Source organism: Taeniopygia guttata, chromosome 4 (genome assembly GCF_048771995.1).
Source record: "Taeniopygia guttata chromosome 4, bTaeGut7.mat, whole genome shotgun sequence".
NCBI classification, from domain to species: Eukaryota; Metazoa; Chordata; class Aves; order Passeriformes; family Estrildidae; genus Taeniopygia; species Taeniopygia guttata.
Genome location: NC_133028.1, coordinates 53,486,973 through 53,504,179, shown reverse-complemented (window position 1 = coordinate 53,504,179; position 17,207 = coordinate 53,486,973). Strand labels below are relative to the sequence as shown.

Genomic DNA, 17,207 nt, shown 5'->3' with positions numbered 1-17,207 from the left:
GCTGCTCCAGGCACCAGCATTGCCTCTCCCCTGTCCTGTCTCAGACAAAATCTCAGACAAAGGGAAGTCCTGCAAGGAAGAGCTTGGACTTGAGACCAGCCTTCAGTCATTCCATAAATGCATATGTGGTTAGACACATATATTGCACATACTTATTTGTTTAGGTGGATGGATCATATGTAGACACAGGAATATGCACATACCCTCTTATAGACAATGTAATGTGTGCACATTACTGTGTGACCTGTATTACTGTGTAAGGTCTAGCTACTGTTGTGTATCTAGTGTATATAGTCTATGTTTTGTATTATAGTGGGTTGCATTAGTGTAGATAGCACATAATACGCTACAGAGGTAAGTGTGTATATGTTTTATATATTATATAAATACAAAATGTGTGTATATGTATATTTATATCACATGTTTCTCTTCCAGTAGCAAGTGTCAGCCCTGTTCAGCTGAGGAGGAGGAGGCAGGAGGGGTAGGGCTGTTAAGGACTTTATGAGCCACTTTATTGAGATGAGCCATTTTTGGCAGCATCCCACACAGAACAGAAGCTGTCGCCAAACACCTATGGTCAAATAGTTGTATTTTCTTGTTTTATACAAAATACAAACTGTACTCATAATGTTTTTCAATCCATTTATGCTGAAAAGGACACCACTGATTTAGTTTGAAGTTACTTTTACCTAAATCATGTAAACAGGGACCCTAGAGTCACTGAGGTGTCATTAGCTGGGGAATGTATTCCCAAGTTGCTTTTGTGCACCAAATGCAGTCTGCAGAAAAGGGGATTATTAACCTTTTTTTTTTTTTTTTTTCAGTTAGGCACCCACATCCACCCTGGTACTGGCTTCTACATTCAGCCAACCCCAATATTTGCTATACAACACGTTTTTCACAAAATTATGCGTTGTTTGACGTATGTACATATCGATTATTCTAGGAGCTGGTTCCCTGCATGCAGGTGTCCAAAGGGAAGCACAAGGATCATACACTTGCTGACCAAGGTCCAGTAAGTGTTCAACTCTCCATGCTGTGAGTGACCATGCAAGTTGGTGAAACTTGACTGTCCTCTCCAAGAGCTGGAGATGTCAGTCCACTCCAGCCTCCAAGGGCAAGAGCTTTTTCCATTAATCTTCTAAATGTAGGGCACCAATACATGCAGTGGGTGTGTGAGGTGGGCTGTCCAGTTTGGACCCTCAGAACCAATTCCTGTTTCTTCCCCCCAAGAAAAGGGCCTCTGACATCACTGTGCGGTGCTGTGGCCGTCAACGGCACCAAAACTTTAGTGAACACCTGAGGGAGAAACAGGAGGAGCCCAGGAAATCCTGCTCAGCCATCAGCACATTTAATTATGGTACACCAGGCCCACTCTGCCCCATTTAGTCCCCTTCTGCCACCTATGGGTTACTTTGTACTTCCCCAGGTATTGGAATCCCTGCAGACATTTTTTTTTACTCAACCTGTAACATTTTGGTCTGGTTGCCCTGCTCTCACCTCAGCAGCAGCAGTCAATCACTGACTTGGAAACAGCTCCAAAGACAGCTCCTCAAGTGGGAGGATGGCTGGCAGCACTTGCCCTCCAAAACTTGCACACACCAAAAATAACACCCAATGGATAGCAGAATGATTTAAAGAAAACTGCTTTAATTTCACTGCCATTAACAGAAACATCCATTATTCAACTGTTTACTCAGGAGTAAACAGAATAAAACCAAATGGAATGGTAGGTTTTCCCTTTGTCTTTCACTCCTGCAATCTTATTTGTGTGCAACCCGTTCATGGCCAGCATTTACATTTTAATGATTTATTATACCACAATGTGGTAACACAGACACATGTCTGAGGCAGCCCCTGTGGATGGGAAGTCTGACAGACCCTACTGCCATCCTACAGCAGACAGCTTTGTTCTAGTGACATGGAAAGAAGTTGTCTTACACTGAACAGATTATTTATATCACATAAAATACAATTTTGTACAGTACTTCACACCTTTTAAAAAGCACAGTCTTGTATTTAATGTTCTCCCGTTAATAGTCGTTGATGTTGGCACAGACAAATCATCCAACAGAATGCACAGCTCTTGCTTAGATCGACTTGGTGTGGTGGGGCAAACATAATTTCTGGCTATTTTTGGTCAGTGGGAAGTTAAATCATCTGTGTGAGATAAAGGAGTCCTCCTCCTGTGCAGGTTTGGGAGAGGGGAGTCATAGCATCTTCAAACCCAGGACAAAGTTCATCATTGGCACATGTCTTTAACTGGACTGGAATTCTAAAATTCACTTCTTTCTGATAATCTTTTCTAGCAGGTCCCTTTGCAAGGAGGCAGCTAAAGTTTTGCTTTGTTTTTGCCACAGGAAAGGGCTTGAACAGTTCAAAAAGAGAGATGGCTAGGTGTGTTTGGTGTTTTTTTTTCTTTTCTTTTAATGTACAATCTCCATTAATAGGCTCTGTTACTTTTAGTTTTCAAAGTTCAAAAATACAAACTCTCTAAAGTGCTTAACTGTACTTACATTTCATCGAAACTATCTGAAATTCTAGCAATATACCATGTAAACAGCAGTAGCTAAGCATCAGAAAATGCTGCAATCTCATCAGTTTAAAATTAAACTGGACTGTTCCCTACATACCATTTATCAAGATTTGTCAGAGCAAAAGCCCAGCTGTTGGGGGTGTCTTAGGTTGCACTGCAAGACATAACCAAAAGTATTCTATTACCAACTGTTAAAACTAGGTAAGGCAGTGTTCTTTATCTCTTCCAAGACCCATCCCTCAGGACTCCAGGGGGATGTCTTCTCTTAATGGGCCATTGAGTCTTAATCAGCGTGACTGATAAAATCACATCATCCCATTGTGAGATGCTTTGCCCAGTGGGAGGAGCCAAGCATTCCTACCTGGATATAATCTTGAGACTTGGAGCACTACAAGCAGCCTTTTCCACTGGATTCCCAGAGGAATACCAGGCCCATTTACACCACCACTGGACCTTCAGAGGAAAACTACACCCTTCTACAGGATCACTGCTTCAACAGAACCACATCTCCAGGAGGACTGCAGCCACCATTTAATAGGACTACTACTAACACCCTGACCGACAGGGTGTCAGGTTGTATTCTGACTCTGTCAGTGTTTTTGTGCTACTGCATTTTATTTTAATTTTCCTAGTAAATTGTAGTTCTGACTTGGGGTCTCCCACTGATTTGCTTTCAAACTATCACAGGCGGTTTGGTTTATTTCCTTTTGTTCCTGTTTACTTATAGAATTTTTTTCCCATTAAGTTGCCAGGAAACATTAATGACTGGGTTCTTCAGAAAAACAGGGTGCTTAAGAAAAACAAAAGACTTGGCCAGGCTTAGGGGAGGAGGGCATCTGGTTGCACCTCTATTATCTGGGAGTTTCTCTCCGAGGGGCAGAGATACTGTGAGAATCAGGCAGGTAAGAGATGGGGCTGGGGCAGCTGAGCAGGTCTCTGTTGGCTTCGGAGGACAGTCAGAGCTGCTGCTTGGGGAAGGGAATTAGCTCCCGCTGCCGCTTCTGCCACTGCTCTCCTTGCTGCCTCTCACAGCTATGCTCTGGCTTCTGTCTCACCTTGCCACCACCATCATGAACTTGAAGAAGAAGCTGTTCCTGGGCGGGCCTGTGCCCCTGGGCTACCTCCGAGGGCTGGGCCACAGAACCACAGGTTTCACCAGCCGCTCTGATATCGGCCCTGTCCGCGATGCCAATGACCCCGTGGATGACCAGCACACCCAGCCGGGCAAGAGAACTGTGGGGAACCAGATGAAGAAGAACCAGACAGCAGATGATGATGGGGATTTGAATGACACCAACTATGATGAGTTCAATGGCTATGCTGGGAGCCTGTTCTCAAGCGGCCCCTACGAGAAAGATGATGAAGAAGCAGATTCTATTTATGCAGCTTTGGATAAGAGGATGGATGAATGCAGGAAAGAAAGGAGGGAACAATGAGAAAAAGAGGAAATAGAAAAGTAACGTATGGAACAACCCAAAATTCAACAGCAGTTCTCAGACTTGAAATGGAAATTAGCAGAGGTTACTGAGGAGGAGTGGCTGAGTATTCCCAAATACTTGAGGATGCCAGGACAAAAGTGGCAGAGGAATCCTTGTTATGAGAAGCTGACTTCTGTCCCCGACAGCTTCTTTGCAAAGCATTTGCAGTCAGAGAAGCATCACACTACCGTGGACCCACGCCAGACACAATTTGGTGGACTGAATATTCCGTATCCAGGGGGTTTGAATACTCTATACCAGGAGGAATGACACCAGGCTTGATGACACCTGGGGCAGGTGAATTGGATATGAAAAAGATTGGCCAAGCCAGGAACACCTTGATGGATATGAGGCTAAGCCAGGTGTCAGACTCTGTGACTGGCCAGACCATAGTGGACCCAAAAGGATATTTGACAGACTTGAATTCCATGATTCCCACACATGGAGGAGATATCAATATCGGAAAAGCCTGTTTGCTCCTGAAATCTGTCTGAGAGACCAATCCTCATCATCCACCAGCCTGGATAGCATCAGCCTGACTGGAGAAGGTCACTGGCAAACTCCAGGTGGCTTTAAACCTCATCATGAAAGGAACGGAGATGTGCCCTAAGAGTGAAACGGTTTGGTTGGAAGCTGCTTGATTTCAGCCAGGAGATACAGCCAGGCTGTGTAGCACCTGCCACAGTCTGTGTGGATCTGTATCAGAGCAGCAGAGCTGGAGACAGACATCTGTGCCATGAAACGTGTCCTTAGGAAAGCCCTTGAGCATGTTCCAAACTTGGTGCGTTTGTGGAAAGCAGCCGTGGAGCTGGAGGAACCTGAGGATGCCAGGATCATGCTGAGCCAGGCTGTGGAGTGCTGTCCAGCCAGTGTGAAACTGTGGCTGGCGCTGACAAGGCTGGAGACGTGAGAGCGCTCGTAAAGTCCTCAACAAAGCTTGGGAGAATATCCCCACGGATCGTCACATCTGGATTACTGCTGCCAAAATGGAGGAAGCCAGTGGTAATACCCAGATGGTGGAGAAAATCATTGACAGAGCCATCACATCTCTTAGGGCTAATGGTGTGGAAATCAGCAGAGACCAGTGGATACAGGATGCTGAGGAATGTGATAAAGCTGGAAGTGTGGCCACATGCAGGAAATCATGAGAGCTGTAATTGAGATTGGGATCAAGGGAGAAGATCAGAAACACACCTGGATGGAGGATGCAGACAGTTGTGTTGCTCATAATGCCCTGAAGTGTGCCCAAGCCATTTATGCCTATGCCTTGCAAGTCTTCCTGAGCAAGAAGGGTGTGTGGCTGCAAGCAGCCTGCTTTGAAAAGAACCATGGAAGCAGAGAATCTTTGGAGGCTGTTTTGCAGAGAGTTGTTGCTCTGTCCCAAAGCAGAGGTGCTATGGCTCATGGGAGCCAAATCCAAGTGGCTGGCGGGAGATGTGCCAGCAGCCAGAAGCATCTTGGCTCTGGCTTTCCAGGCCAACCCCAACAGTGAGGAGATCTGGCTGGCTGCTGTGAAACTCGAGTCGGAGAACAGTGAGTATGAAAGAGCGAGGAGGCTGCTGGCAAAAGCTCACAGCAGTGCTCCCACAGCAAGGGTCTTCATGAAGTCTGTGAAGTTGGAATGGGTGCTTGGGAACACTGCTGCAGCCCATGCCCTCTGTGAGGAAGCCCTGAAGCACTATGAGAGATTCCCCAGTGGATGATGAAAGGACAAATTGAAGAACAAGAAGTGCTGGTAGAGAAAGCACGGGAGGCTTATAATCAAGCATTGAAGTGCCCCCATTCCATACCCCTGTGGCCTTTGCTGTCCAGGCTGGAGGAGAAATTTGGGCAGCTGACTAGAGCAAGAGCTGTCTTGGAAAAGTCTTGCCTGAAGAAGCCAAAGAATCCAGACCTCTGATTGGAGTCTGTACATTTGGAGTTCTGAGCTGGGCTGAAGAACATTGCTAACAGTCTGATGGCCAAGGCACTGCAAGAGTGCCCCAGTTCAGGAATCCTGTGGTCAGAAGCAATTGTCCTTGAAGCGTGGCTGCAACGAAAGACCAGGAGTGTGGATGCTCTCAGGAAGTGTGAACATGACCCATGTGTCCTGCTGGCTGTGGCCAAGCTGTTCTGGAGCGCGCACAAAATAACCAAGGCCTGAGAGTGGTTCCACCACACAGTGAAGGTACTCTGACCTGGGGGATGCCTGGTCCTTCTTTTACAAATTTGAGCTCCAATACGCACAAAGGAACAGCATGAGGTAAGGAAACGCTGTGAGACTGTTGAACCTCACCACAGAGAGCTCTGGTGTGATGTCTGCAAGGACATAGAGAACTGGCAGAAAAAGACCAAAGAGATTCTTGTGCTTGTGGTAGCCAAGCTGAAAATACATTCTGGAGTGTGCTGGCCTCAGTTGCCTCAGAGGTGTCTCTCTGTAGGACTTAACCTGCCCTTTCAGTGACACAGATTTTGAAGGACAGTGTTGAGGGTTAGGTCTCTTTCCTTTTGTTCTTTTTTACTTACAGAATTTTTTCCCATAAGTTGCTAGGAAACATTAACAACTGGGTACTTAAGAAAAACTAAAGAGGTGACCAAGCTCAGGGGAGGAGGGCATCTGGTTACATTTCTCTTATCTGGGAGTCTCCGAGTGAAGAATTAGGCAGGTAAAGGACAGAGCTGGGGCAGCTCTCACTCTCTTTTGGCTTTGGAGGAGGATGGTCAGAGCTGCTCCTTGGGGAACGGAATTTGTTGCTGTTGCCGGAGCCCAACCCAGACTGCTTCTTCTGCTGTGGGGTAAGCCTCTGCTTGTGAGAGCAGCCACTGAACTGGGACCTTATTACCACTTACCTCACTAAAAAGACGGACCTGTCCTCATCTGCTTGGGTGCCTGGGATCCTGAGCTCAACCCTCTCTGTCCTACTGGGAGCCAGGCTCCTCTGGGCCACCCTCGCTGTCTCTTTGGCACTGCTCCAAGCTTTCACTGCACCCTAGCCCTACATCCCCTGCCTGCTGAGACATCCCGTGGTTCCAGCCACAGCTCTGGAATAGCTTCTGATACATCTCCTCTACCACTCTGGGGTTTTTGCTCATTCCTGCTTGCTGCTTCTGACAGTCTTGCTAGGGCACTGGGATCAGCTGCCCTGGAGGTTTCTGAAGGCTTCCCTTCAAAGCACTTTCTGATCCAATCTGTCAGCCCGGTTTAGACAAACCAAGGATCAGAAGAGATCCCATCTCAGGAGATGGGAACTCAGCACCTCTGAAAAGCCAAGCCCTGGGTCAGCACACAAGTCCTCTGGACTGTTTGGAAATACAAAATTCAGTCTTTGCTGGTTGTATATGGAACAGGCAATTCTGCAATCAATAAAAACCAAACCAAGCCATGAGTCCCCATCCCAAGTGCTTTCACTAACACATCTCTGCCTTACCCGATGTCCTGGGGTGCCTTTATGATGCTTGTATCCCCAGCCATCTATTCTGCTTATGCTGGGTATTAAGTTTTGCACCTTTAAGGCTGGTTCCAAGAGTGAAGGGGGTGACAGAAGAAGCCTGTGGTTTGTTATCAGAAACTGCACGGCCTCCCCACATCCTGCTCCTGGATTGTGTTGTCTGCAGAATGGACAGGGGGACAGAGCTCTCTTTTGCTTTTAGTTAGTTTTTAGCTAGCTGAGGCAGAGAAGTTCCCTGGATTGTGGCTTTTCATTTTCTTGGAACTGTTCAAAACTGCTTTGGACCAAAATCTCAGAAGAACACCGGGAGTTCACACCTGTGGCCCACGGGGGCTGGGACACTGCATTCCAGTGCCAGAGGGACCGAGAGACACGCAGCGAGCTGAGCTACACCCCACAAAAAGAACTTTCTGAATCTGCCATCACTTCAGAACAACAAGAGGTTTTATTGTTTGGTATTGTTCATTTTTTTATGTTTGTCAGTGCTTTGCTTGTTAAATAAACAGTTTTTCCACTTTTCTCCAAGGACATCTTTTCCTGAACCAGTTGAGGCAATTTGCCTTAACAACCACCCTGATTAGCAAAGTGCACGTGCAGCCCATGACCACCTTTGGAAGAGTTCAAGGGATCCCAAAGAGACCAAAATAAAGCAATTTTGGCAAGAACACACACAGCATACATAGCAAGTGAAAGGGGATAAAGTACCCTTACATAAGTACCACAAACTAAATACAAGTATTTGTGAACCCACTTGCCCTTAATAAAGAAGGGAGGGGGAGAAGTTGTTCTGGGAGTCCTTTTGGCTCCGCTGGTGTGACATGCATGAGGTCTGGCTACAACCAACACTGGAGTTCATCTTGGTTATTTGGCTTCTGTACATTGGCAGTGATCCCCTGGGGAGTTGAAGAACGCATTACAGAAGTGCTCTCCCTTGGGACTCAGGGTGGAGTGTGGCTCAGGGCAGACCAAGGGTGCACATAAGCCTCTGGAGTGGGAGAGTGAGCCCAGGTGTCCCAGGATGGCAGAACTATGAGCCCTGAACTTGGGGCCTTTCCCTACTTCAGGCAGCACCTGTTTGACATGAGCACCTTGTTGGGGTTAGGTTAATTTTCTTTTGTTCCTTCTTACCTATAGAATTTTTCCCATAAGTTGCTAAGAAACATTAACTACTGGGTACTTATGGGTACTTAAGAAAAACAAAGAAGTGGTCAAGCTCAGGTATCTGGTAGCACTTTTCTCATCTGGGGGGGGATTTCTCTCCAAGGAGCAGAGATACCATGAGAATTGGGCAAGTAAAGGGGTGGGGGCACTGGCTAGTCTCACTCTCTCCCTCTCAGCATCAGAGTACAGTCAAGCAGTTTCTTACTGCGGGGAGGATTCTGTCCTGTACTGCTTCTTCCTTTCTGGGGTGAGCCTTCTCCTTGTGAGAGCAGCCAGTGGACTGAGACTTTATTAACACTTCGTCACTAAAAGAGGACCTGTCCCCATCTGCTTGGGTGCCCGAGATCCTGAGCTCGCCCCTCTCTGTCCTGCTGGGAGCCAGGCTCCTCTGGGCCACCCTCGCTGCCTCTTTGGCACTGCTCCGAGCTTTCACTGCACTGTAGCCCTGCAGCCCCTGCCTGCTGAGACATCCCGTGGTGGCAGCTACTGCTCCGGAATAGCTTCTGACACATCTCCTCTACCACCACAAAGAGATTGTTTTACTCATTGTTTTCTGAGAGTCCCGTGGGGGCACCGGGATCGGCTGCCCCTGGGGTTTGTGGAGCGGAGCCGCCCTTCCCGTCTGTCACCGCCTGCTCCCTGAGCGCCGCAGCGCCCTCCACAGGCGCGGGGGCGTCACTGCACCCACCCGGCCGGGAGCCAGCGGCGCCCCTGCTGGCCGTGCCCGGAACTGCAGCAGAGGGGGCAGGACCGGGTTCCTGTTCTGGGCGGGGTCAGTGCTGTGCTGATGTTGTTTGTTTGCTTTGGTGTACACACGGGTAAAGAACTGTCATTCCTGTCTCATGTCTTTGCCTGAGAGCCCCTTAATTTCAAAATTATAACAATTCGGAGGGAGGGGGTTCACGTTTTTCATTCCTAGGGAGACTTCTGCCTTTCTTGGTAGATACCTGCCTTTCAAACCAGGTGTACCAGGACTTTATTTTCTGAAAGTCATAAACAAATTTGGAAACAGTAAATTGTCAAAGCTTGCACTTGAGACAGGTGCACTTTCCACAGGCAGAGCACAGCTCCATGCTCTCTGTTCCCTGTGGTATCCTCTGTACTGCCATACCTCCTACACTGGGAAGAAAAACCCATCCTTTGCTGCCACCATCAGTGTTGCTGCTGCAGCCTACACAGGCATGATGTGCACAGAAGAAAATTTAGGTGAGTGAGTTTGTGGGACACCTCTGTGGACTGTTCAGCTTGGTCTGACGTGTCTGTATGACAAACATTCCTACTAATGGGGTGGGTCTTCCAGGTACCTACCACATATTTGACACCAGATATTTAACCAACCACCAAAATCCCAAGGGACTCTGACTTCAAGCTTTTGAAACCTCTTCTCTTCTCTGTTGCCCAAATGTGGTCAGAAGGTCTCAGTATCACCCTCCAAGCAGAACAAGCTGGTAAGAACTTGGCTGCATGGCTCATTTTCTTCACTATCCCAAAACTGAGGTGCTTTCTACTTTGGTTGAATTGTCATCAAAAAGGTGGGAAGAAAACCCAACTCAAGCCTGGGCAGAACTGCAACTCACACCAGCTCTGGGTGATGACCAGATTATTACAGCATTTCTCTACAGCAACAGAAGATGCTGGACTCCAAACCGGTCAAAAATCTGAGCAAATCTTTACTGTAGCTACAAGAGAACAGTCTTGGTGCTGCCTGACTTGTGCCTTAACATGAGATTGGTCAGGGCACTTGTCTGTTCAACTGAAGTAGAAGCTATTTGATGATTTCAGTACTATTAATCCTATTCTGCTTCTTGCTATAATATCCTGGGAAAAAAGAACAGCATGGCTGGCTTTGATATTCTAAATATTACAGGATCTGTAAGCAAATCAATACAGAAGGATCCCTTCAGTGCAGTCACTGAGTGCAGTGTTGTGTCTCCTACATTGGCAAACTCCATTTTGGGCATCAGGCCTGGAGAAACCGTGGGCAACAGCAAATGTAGAGAGTTAGAGAAATCCACCTTTTCTCCCTCTCCCACTTCTGGGAATGACCGTTCAGTTCCCAGGGAGCTCCTCAGCTCTCCCAGTCAGGCTCCCACTGCATTCACTTCATGCATTTGTCCATTTGGTGCTCTCTCCTCTTTGTTTATTGGCAAAAACAATCTCCTCCTTTACATGATCTTGGAGCTAATATCTCTCTTACTGATCAGAACTTCCAGCAGCCTCAGCTTGGCCTTAACCTGCTTGTATTCATTGTATTCTTCAGCCATGGGAGTGCGGTCTTCTTTCTGCACATTCCTAGTGGGAGTGAAAGCAGACCATGAAGATTTCTGTAACAGGAAGCTTCCCTCTGTCCACCAACAAGACCTACAAAGCAGCTCATCTCCCCCACTCCTGATCAGGGAACAAGACCAAAACATTTATCCTTTGAGAGAAAAAAACAAACAAAAAAGGGACAAACAAGCTGCTCCAATGAAGTGTGGGATGGTTGTGTGCTGAGACTGAGCACAACCCCACAGTTCTAGATGCAAAATACTACTTGAAACATGCCCTGCTTCTCTGAAATCACCATCTCTGCAAAACACTTCAGGAGCCATTTGAGTGTCAGCCTGTGAGCCTGGCAAAAAAAAAAAAAAATGCAGCCTCCTCTGTTTTGGCATCACAGCACTTACATGAACAGGCACACTCATGTAAAGAAAGACGGTATTTGATCAGATTGCTCTTGGCTTACAGAAAATTTTTTTAAGTGTCCACTGATTTTACAAAAGCCCCAAAGGATGATGGCTGGTGGCAAGAGACAAGGTAATTTAAGAGTATAAATATATGAAAACATTTTATCAGCTTGATAATCAGGGACATTTTCTTAAAACAATAAAACCAGTTACACTAAAGCAGAAATACTTGAAAAAACTAGTGTCTGAATAGCTCACAGATAAGCAAGAATAGGACAGAAATCACTAGGGGAAAAAGGAGTTATTTTAACATTGAATAACTCTTCCACCATTCTAGATGTGGGTAAAGCAATGATAATGATTGTGAAGAAGAAATACGTAATACTGAATTCAGGTAACTTTGCACATTTGGAGATCTTTATAGATGCAAAACAGATTAAAAGTAGCTGAAAAACAGAGAGGCAGCTGAAAAATGGTTACCTTCCATTTTGTCGGAAAAAGTTATCTTCAAAGTCTCTCAATTTTTTTCTGATTCGCTTTTTCTCTTCCCTGACTTCTTGGAGCTGCTCTAACAGTTCAGGGCTGTTGGGTTTAAAGATAAATGAGATTATCCGTATGTATGCAGTAAAACCAGGAAACATACAGTAGACCTACAGATGTTTAGTTGTATGTATGCCAAACAACAGAGCTGCTCCAACAAGCAGCTCTGGCAGCCTCACATTACTTAAAACAAAAAGTTCTCTGAATTTAGTTCAGCAAAATGATCACAGTCTTAAACTGCAGCTTCTAAGGAGGTCAAGTGTGCACTTTACAATTTACCACTAACTTCTGTGAAACTTATCTCCTGCAGATGGGTCTGGGTTTGGTGACTTTTATAGGATCAAATTCAATGGTCACAACTTAGAGCTACCACCCACATGTGTTTGCACCAGACTTGAAACTAGCAAAGCTAGAAGCTAAGCTCCACTTGACCTTTCAAAACATGAAAAACTTCTGGAGTGCAGGGTTTTATGATAAAGGCTTGCCTCTGGTGGAGTTACTATTTAGAGATGGAATCCAAAGGTGCATAAGCTATGTATCAGTATCAAGACAAGGTAGTTGCTTTCCAAAACCTTTCTATGAGGGTGTATTGCATTTAAAAATGAAACATGAAAACTTACGGCTCAGATCATAAATAGAAAAAAAAACCTTAGACACTTTTCTGACAAAATACTATCTTAGCAAGAAATAACTTTTTGCAGTTGCCTGTGAATTCAACATACATGGATGCTTCGTGGAGATTTGAAAGCCCCATATCCTGACTGCTCCTAGATGGCATCTTATCATCCACTGGGGAAACAAAGCCGTCAGCATCATCTTCTAGTTGATCCAAGAAGCTGCGCACATTGAAATCTGTTTTTATGGTAATTGTGAGATCCGGCTTCACATTGCTGTCCTCCTCAGACCCCTCCTCTTCTTCCTACACACAGGGACAGAGCACCCCCACAAGAAGACAGTTATTGCTTCCCTTCTCAGAACAGGCACCTCCTCTCACCACATGCACTCGGGAACAAGAAGTGGAAAAGCAGAGCAAACACTTCCATTGCCAAGCAATACACAGGACACCAGAAGACCATCAGTAAGACATCCTAGAACCAAAGCATGACAGAGAAATTGCCACCACAAACTTAGATTGGTTAAGGAGACCCAGAGCGACACAACTGAGAGAAAAAAAAATACTTGGGGTTCAGAGCAACCTGTTTCTTTGTTTAGTTTATGTATTCTGACGTAAATGAACCCACTTACACTTGTTACACATATTGTTCAAAGCACACCAGCCATCCTCTGCATTTCCCTGCAAACATTTCCCAGCATAGACACATTTTAACCCAGCCAGGTTAAAATGTGGAATTTTCTCTCAAAAGATACAGCTCAACAGCTCTCTCTAATGGCTGAATTCAAGACCTCAAATGCTCAAACAGTGATACCAGTGAGCTCAGATGAGTTTTACAATTATGCAAATGTGGGATATGATTGAGTGTAAAAGGACTGCTGCTGCTAACATGTTCAAACATTAGCTCTGACTTTGCTGGAATACACTGAAAATTGGTCTAGAAACTCAGCACAGTGCAATTTCCTATTTCCTCAATGCACACTGATGAATTGGTTGTGTTCCAATTTTTTTACAAAATTTACAGGCATGAGATTTGAAAGTCCCTGCTGCACTTGGTATTCACCAATTCACTGTGTTCTCAAAAGTAGGGCTTGTCCTGAGACACTGCCCAGAAATAATTTTAATTATCAGGGAACGAGGCTCAGTCTCTTATGTACGGAGACATTTCTAGAAGGCAGTTTTCAACCTTAATATAAGGAATGAGGCTTCTTAGAGAAAGCAGCAAATGCCAGCATGGACAGTAAATATGTATGTATGTGTGTGAAAATGTATTTATTTTACAGCCATGTAACTCTATCCAGGAAGGATCTAAGCACATGAATATCTTTAAAAGCTTTTGGGGGCTAATATTAATGAAGTCTTCAAGACAAAAATATATTGTAGCACGAGGATCAAAAGTAGACATTTTTTAAATTTGTTTTTTCATGTAATTCCTTGTGAATAGTTCAAGTATTCCTAAGAGACTGGTCCCACATTTCAAGCAAAAAGGGAGAAGGTAACACCAAGACTTGGATTAGTCCCGTTAAACCCTCAGTGATTTATAAATGCATATATTTAAATTAAATTATAGCTCGCCCAGAGTTTTCTTTTTAATTTAAAGCTCTAGACCACAATGACACATCTCAAAGCCACAGGCTGAAAATTACAACCAAGATTGAGGGTGGAGGGTGAAGAAAACATTATCCGGGAAGAAGTTTTGAGTAGCAATAATAACAGAAGATATATTATATCTTATAATATATAATATTATATTAATATATTATTTATATTAGAAGATATATATATATATATATATATATATATAATATGTAAACAAAAGAAGTTTGAATGCATTTTAGGAAAATCTGCAGGGAACTTGTGGAAGTTGAAGCAATATTTGGCATATGATTAGACAAGACCCATTTCTCCAGACATCAGCTGTACAGTTTAAACAGAAAGCACAAATCAGCAGCCATGTACTGTTCTTAAACACTACCAACAACTCCAGACTGAACTGGGGAGGGGAGACCATCTTTCACTGCCATTTCCCTGTCCCTAGGCATGCCACCCTGTCCAGACAGATCCTGCTGTGCCATGGAGGAGGATTTGCTAAGTCAGTCTAAGCAGTAAAAACAGCACACTTTGCTTTAGAGGAATCTCTCTGGCAACAAAGGAGGAGCTCCCATGCCCTTTTCTGGGAGAGCTCCTGGAAAGAAAGCAAAGGGACAATTTCCATGAGCAGTGTGACAAAGCTGCTCCTGAGGACTGATGCAAGGTGTTTTCCTCCCAGATACCCATGAGCCTGTCTTGCCTTGCTGTAGACACCAGCGTGCTGCCTAAGCCAGCAAGCAGCTCAGTAGCCAGCCTCCTGCCACAGGAGGCCACAGGAGGAAAAGAAAGCATAGAAATTTCATCTGGACCTCAGAGCCAACACATTGCACCTGGTTGTCACAAGATCTCTGAAATAATTTTACTCTTAAATACAAATAAGTGGATTAGAAGGATTCTTAGCCAGAACTCCAACAGAAAAGGCCCTCTAAGGTCTTCCCTTTCAAGTCTCCCATAGTAACATCACTTGAAACCTGCAGCAACATTTACACCTTGAACCAGAATGATCTTCATACAAGAGATTCATTTAGCATGCACCTGCTTGGATTGCTAGGCAATTATGAGGCATTCCAGAGTTACAAATGTCAAATCCCCAGAGTATCCTATCTTCAGCACTCCCACAAAGCAAGAATCCTAACGATTTTGCCAACACAACATTCAAGATATTGTACCAAAATGTTTGCTAAGGTCACCTCAAAATACCTTTCTAGTTTTTAGTCAACTCTCCCAAATGCGTCAAAAACAAAAACTCACCCAGAAACACATGAATACTGACATTGTCAGTGGCCTGTCAAATATTTCCCTGCCCATAGTGGACCTATGCAGGAGCTAAGTTTTGGGGCCTTTTGCTAATTTCCTCTCTTTACTTCTGACTGTAGCTCAGCATGAAGCTTCCAGATGCAGTTTCATAGAGCCCCATTTAAGTGTTAATAGGCACATCATGTTCACAGGCTTAAGGCTGTCATCCTGATCTTCTGCCAGAAACCCTCCAGGTTTGTATTCCCTGCAGGACATTGCTGAACTGAGTTGGTGCTGCCTGGCACAGCACCAGCCCGTGGTGGCCATCAGGGATCACCATAATTGACAGCTCTAAGTTCTCACACTGGGTGCAAGCAGAGGTGGAGAAAGAATGACACGCTAAAAGAAAAAAACAGAAGCAAACAAAACCACTCCCCACCAGACCAGTACTGCAGATTTGATCCAGCAGTTATCTAGAAAATACTAAGAAGCTCAGTGATCATTAACCAGCTTTCAAACAGCAGCTTAACATCTTCAATCTGCAATCTGGTATTAAAGAATATGTGCCTCGAATAGTCCATTAATATACAATCCACTGGACTCAATCACCTCAGATCTCTAAGTCTGCAGTACTTACATTTAACCAAGTTCTGGTGAGCAACTGAAATATGACCCAAATGTGCTGAAGCACTTCTCTCCCTTGTTACACTGCAAGGGCACAGAAAACAAGCCAGGGCCCAGCTCCACACTGCGTGTCCTGGTCAGCTGTTGGACTTTATTTCTCAGGGCAAGGCCCAGTATCAAAGCAATCTTCCCTACCCCAGATTATTACTCCACAGCAGCACAAGAAGGAAGACAACAATCCTGCCATCCAAATCTGACCACGTATCAACCAGCAGAATCCAGCTGTTCTTACTTCCATCCTCATTAATTTAAAAACACCCTGCACAAGGAGGTGAAAAAGAGCCTGGATAAAATAAGTGGAGGGGAGCAGGTAAGGATCCTGTAAGTGGCCTGGCTGACTCCACGTGCGAGGGTTAGTTTTGTGAGAGCTCGTTCCTGCCATGGTGCTGTGAGCAAGCCACGGAGCCTGGGAGTGAGAGAAACTACTGCAAAACAAGTTAGTGTCTTGTAAAAGAAAGGAGGAAAGCAAGATAAAAAGTAAGGTACAGGGCTATGATTTTGATTGTTTTTTTTAAAGCAAAATAAAATATGTGCAGATGGATGGGAAAGGAGAAGGACAGGAAAGAATGCAAAGCCAAGGAAACACTGTAGCCTTATCTACAACAAGGGAAAAATTTGATCAGAATTGGCGAGGCTTAAAGCAGCTACTGATTTTTCAGGAGGACACTGCAAAAAAAATCAACACTGATGAAAAAAAAAAAATCAATCAACCATTCTGTTTCATTGGTATAAAGGGGAAAATTGATGCAAACTGAGCAATTAGTTAGCAGCTGGAGGTCTTCACCTTTATCTCCTTGAAGAAGGAAGCTGTTTCGCCCTCGATAATTGGCTGCAGCAAAGGGCTTCTCCGCTTGCTGGAGGGGGAACCCTGTGACAGGTGTTAACAAGTATGTTACATTGTGAACCCCTTTCTCCTCCACCACCTGCTCTCCTCATTCTCACCCACACACTCACGCTCAGCTCATCACTGGACCACCAGGAGATATAACTTTCTCAAGAAAGAAAAATAGGCCTAGAAAACCCCCTGAACCTTGGGCTGTTTTCTCTCAGGATGTTGCTTAGCAAAGGACACCACTGCCAATCTGTTTTTAAAAAGAAACTTAGATGATTATTAGCTGGGTAGTGACTACAAGGCAAAGGCTGCAAGATAATAATCCCCAGCCTGAGGCCCATACACACACAGAGCATTTGGCTGGCTCTCCAGAGCTACACTGTAAACTCAGCCAGGCTCTCCAGATTTGCTTTCCAGGAGCCTGATTTTCCAGTGAAGTACCT

General features: G+C 45.0%; 1 protein-coding gene and 1 pseudogene across 11 annotated transcripts in view; one reads left to right on the top strand and one right to left on the bottom strand.

Moving 5' to 3' along the window:
• The first annotated feature begins 102 nt into the window (after nt 1-102).
• Nucleotides 103-7,972, top strand: LOC100228372 (pre-mRNA-processing factor 6 pseudogene; annotated as a pseudogene).
• The window catches only part of FAM13A (family with sequence similarity 13 member A), a 120,111-nt gene continuing 110,772 nt past the window's right edge, over nt 7,869-17,207 (bottom strand). For 7 of the 11 annotated variants that reach the window (XM_072927726.1, XM_041715507.2, XM_072927729.1 and 4 more), the window contains 4 exons: nt 16,717-16,800; nt 12,532-12,728; nt 11,750-11,851; nt 7,869-10,895 (listed from right to left, as the gene is read on the bottom strand). In XM_072927726.1, coding sequence (XP_072783827.1) covers nt 10,769-10,895; nt 11,750-11,851; nt 12,532-12,728; nt 16,717-16,800 — 510 coding nt within the window. In that variant the 3' untranslated portion in view covers nt 7,869-10,768. 11 annotated transcript variants of the gene reach the window in all.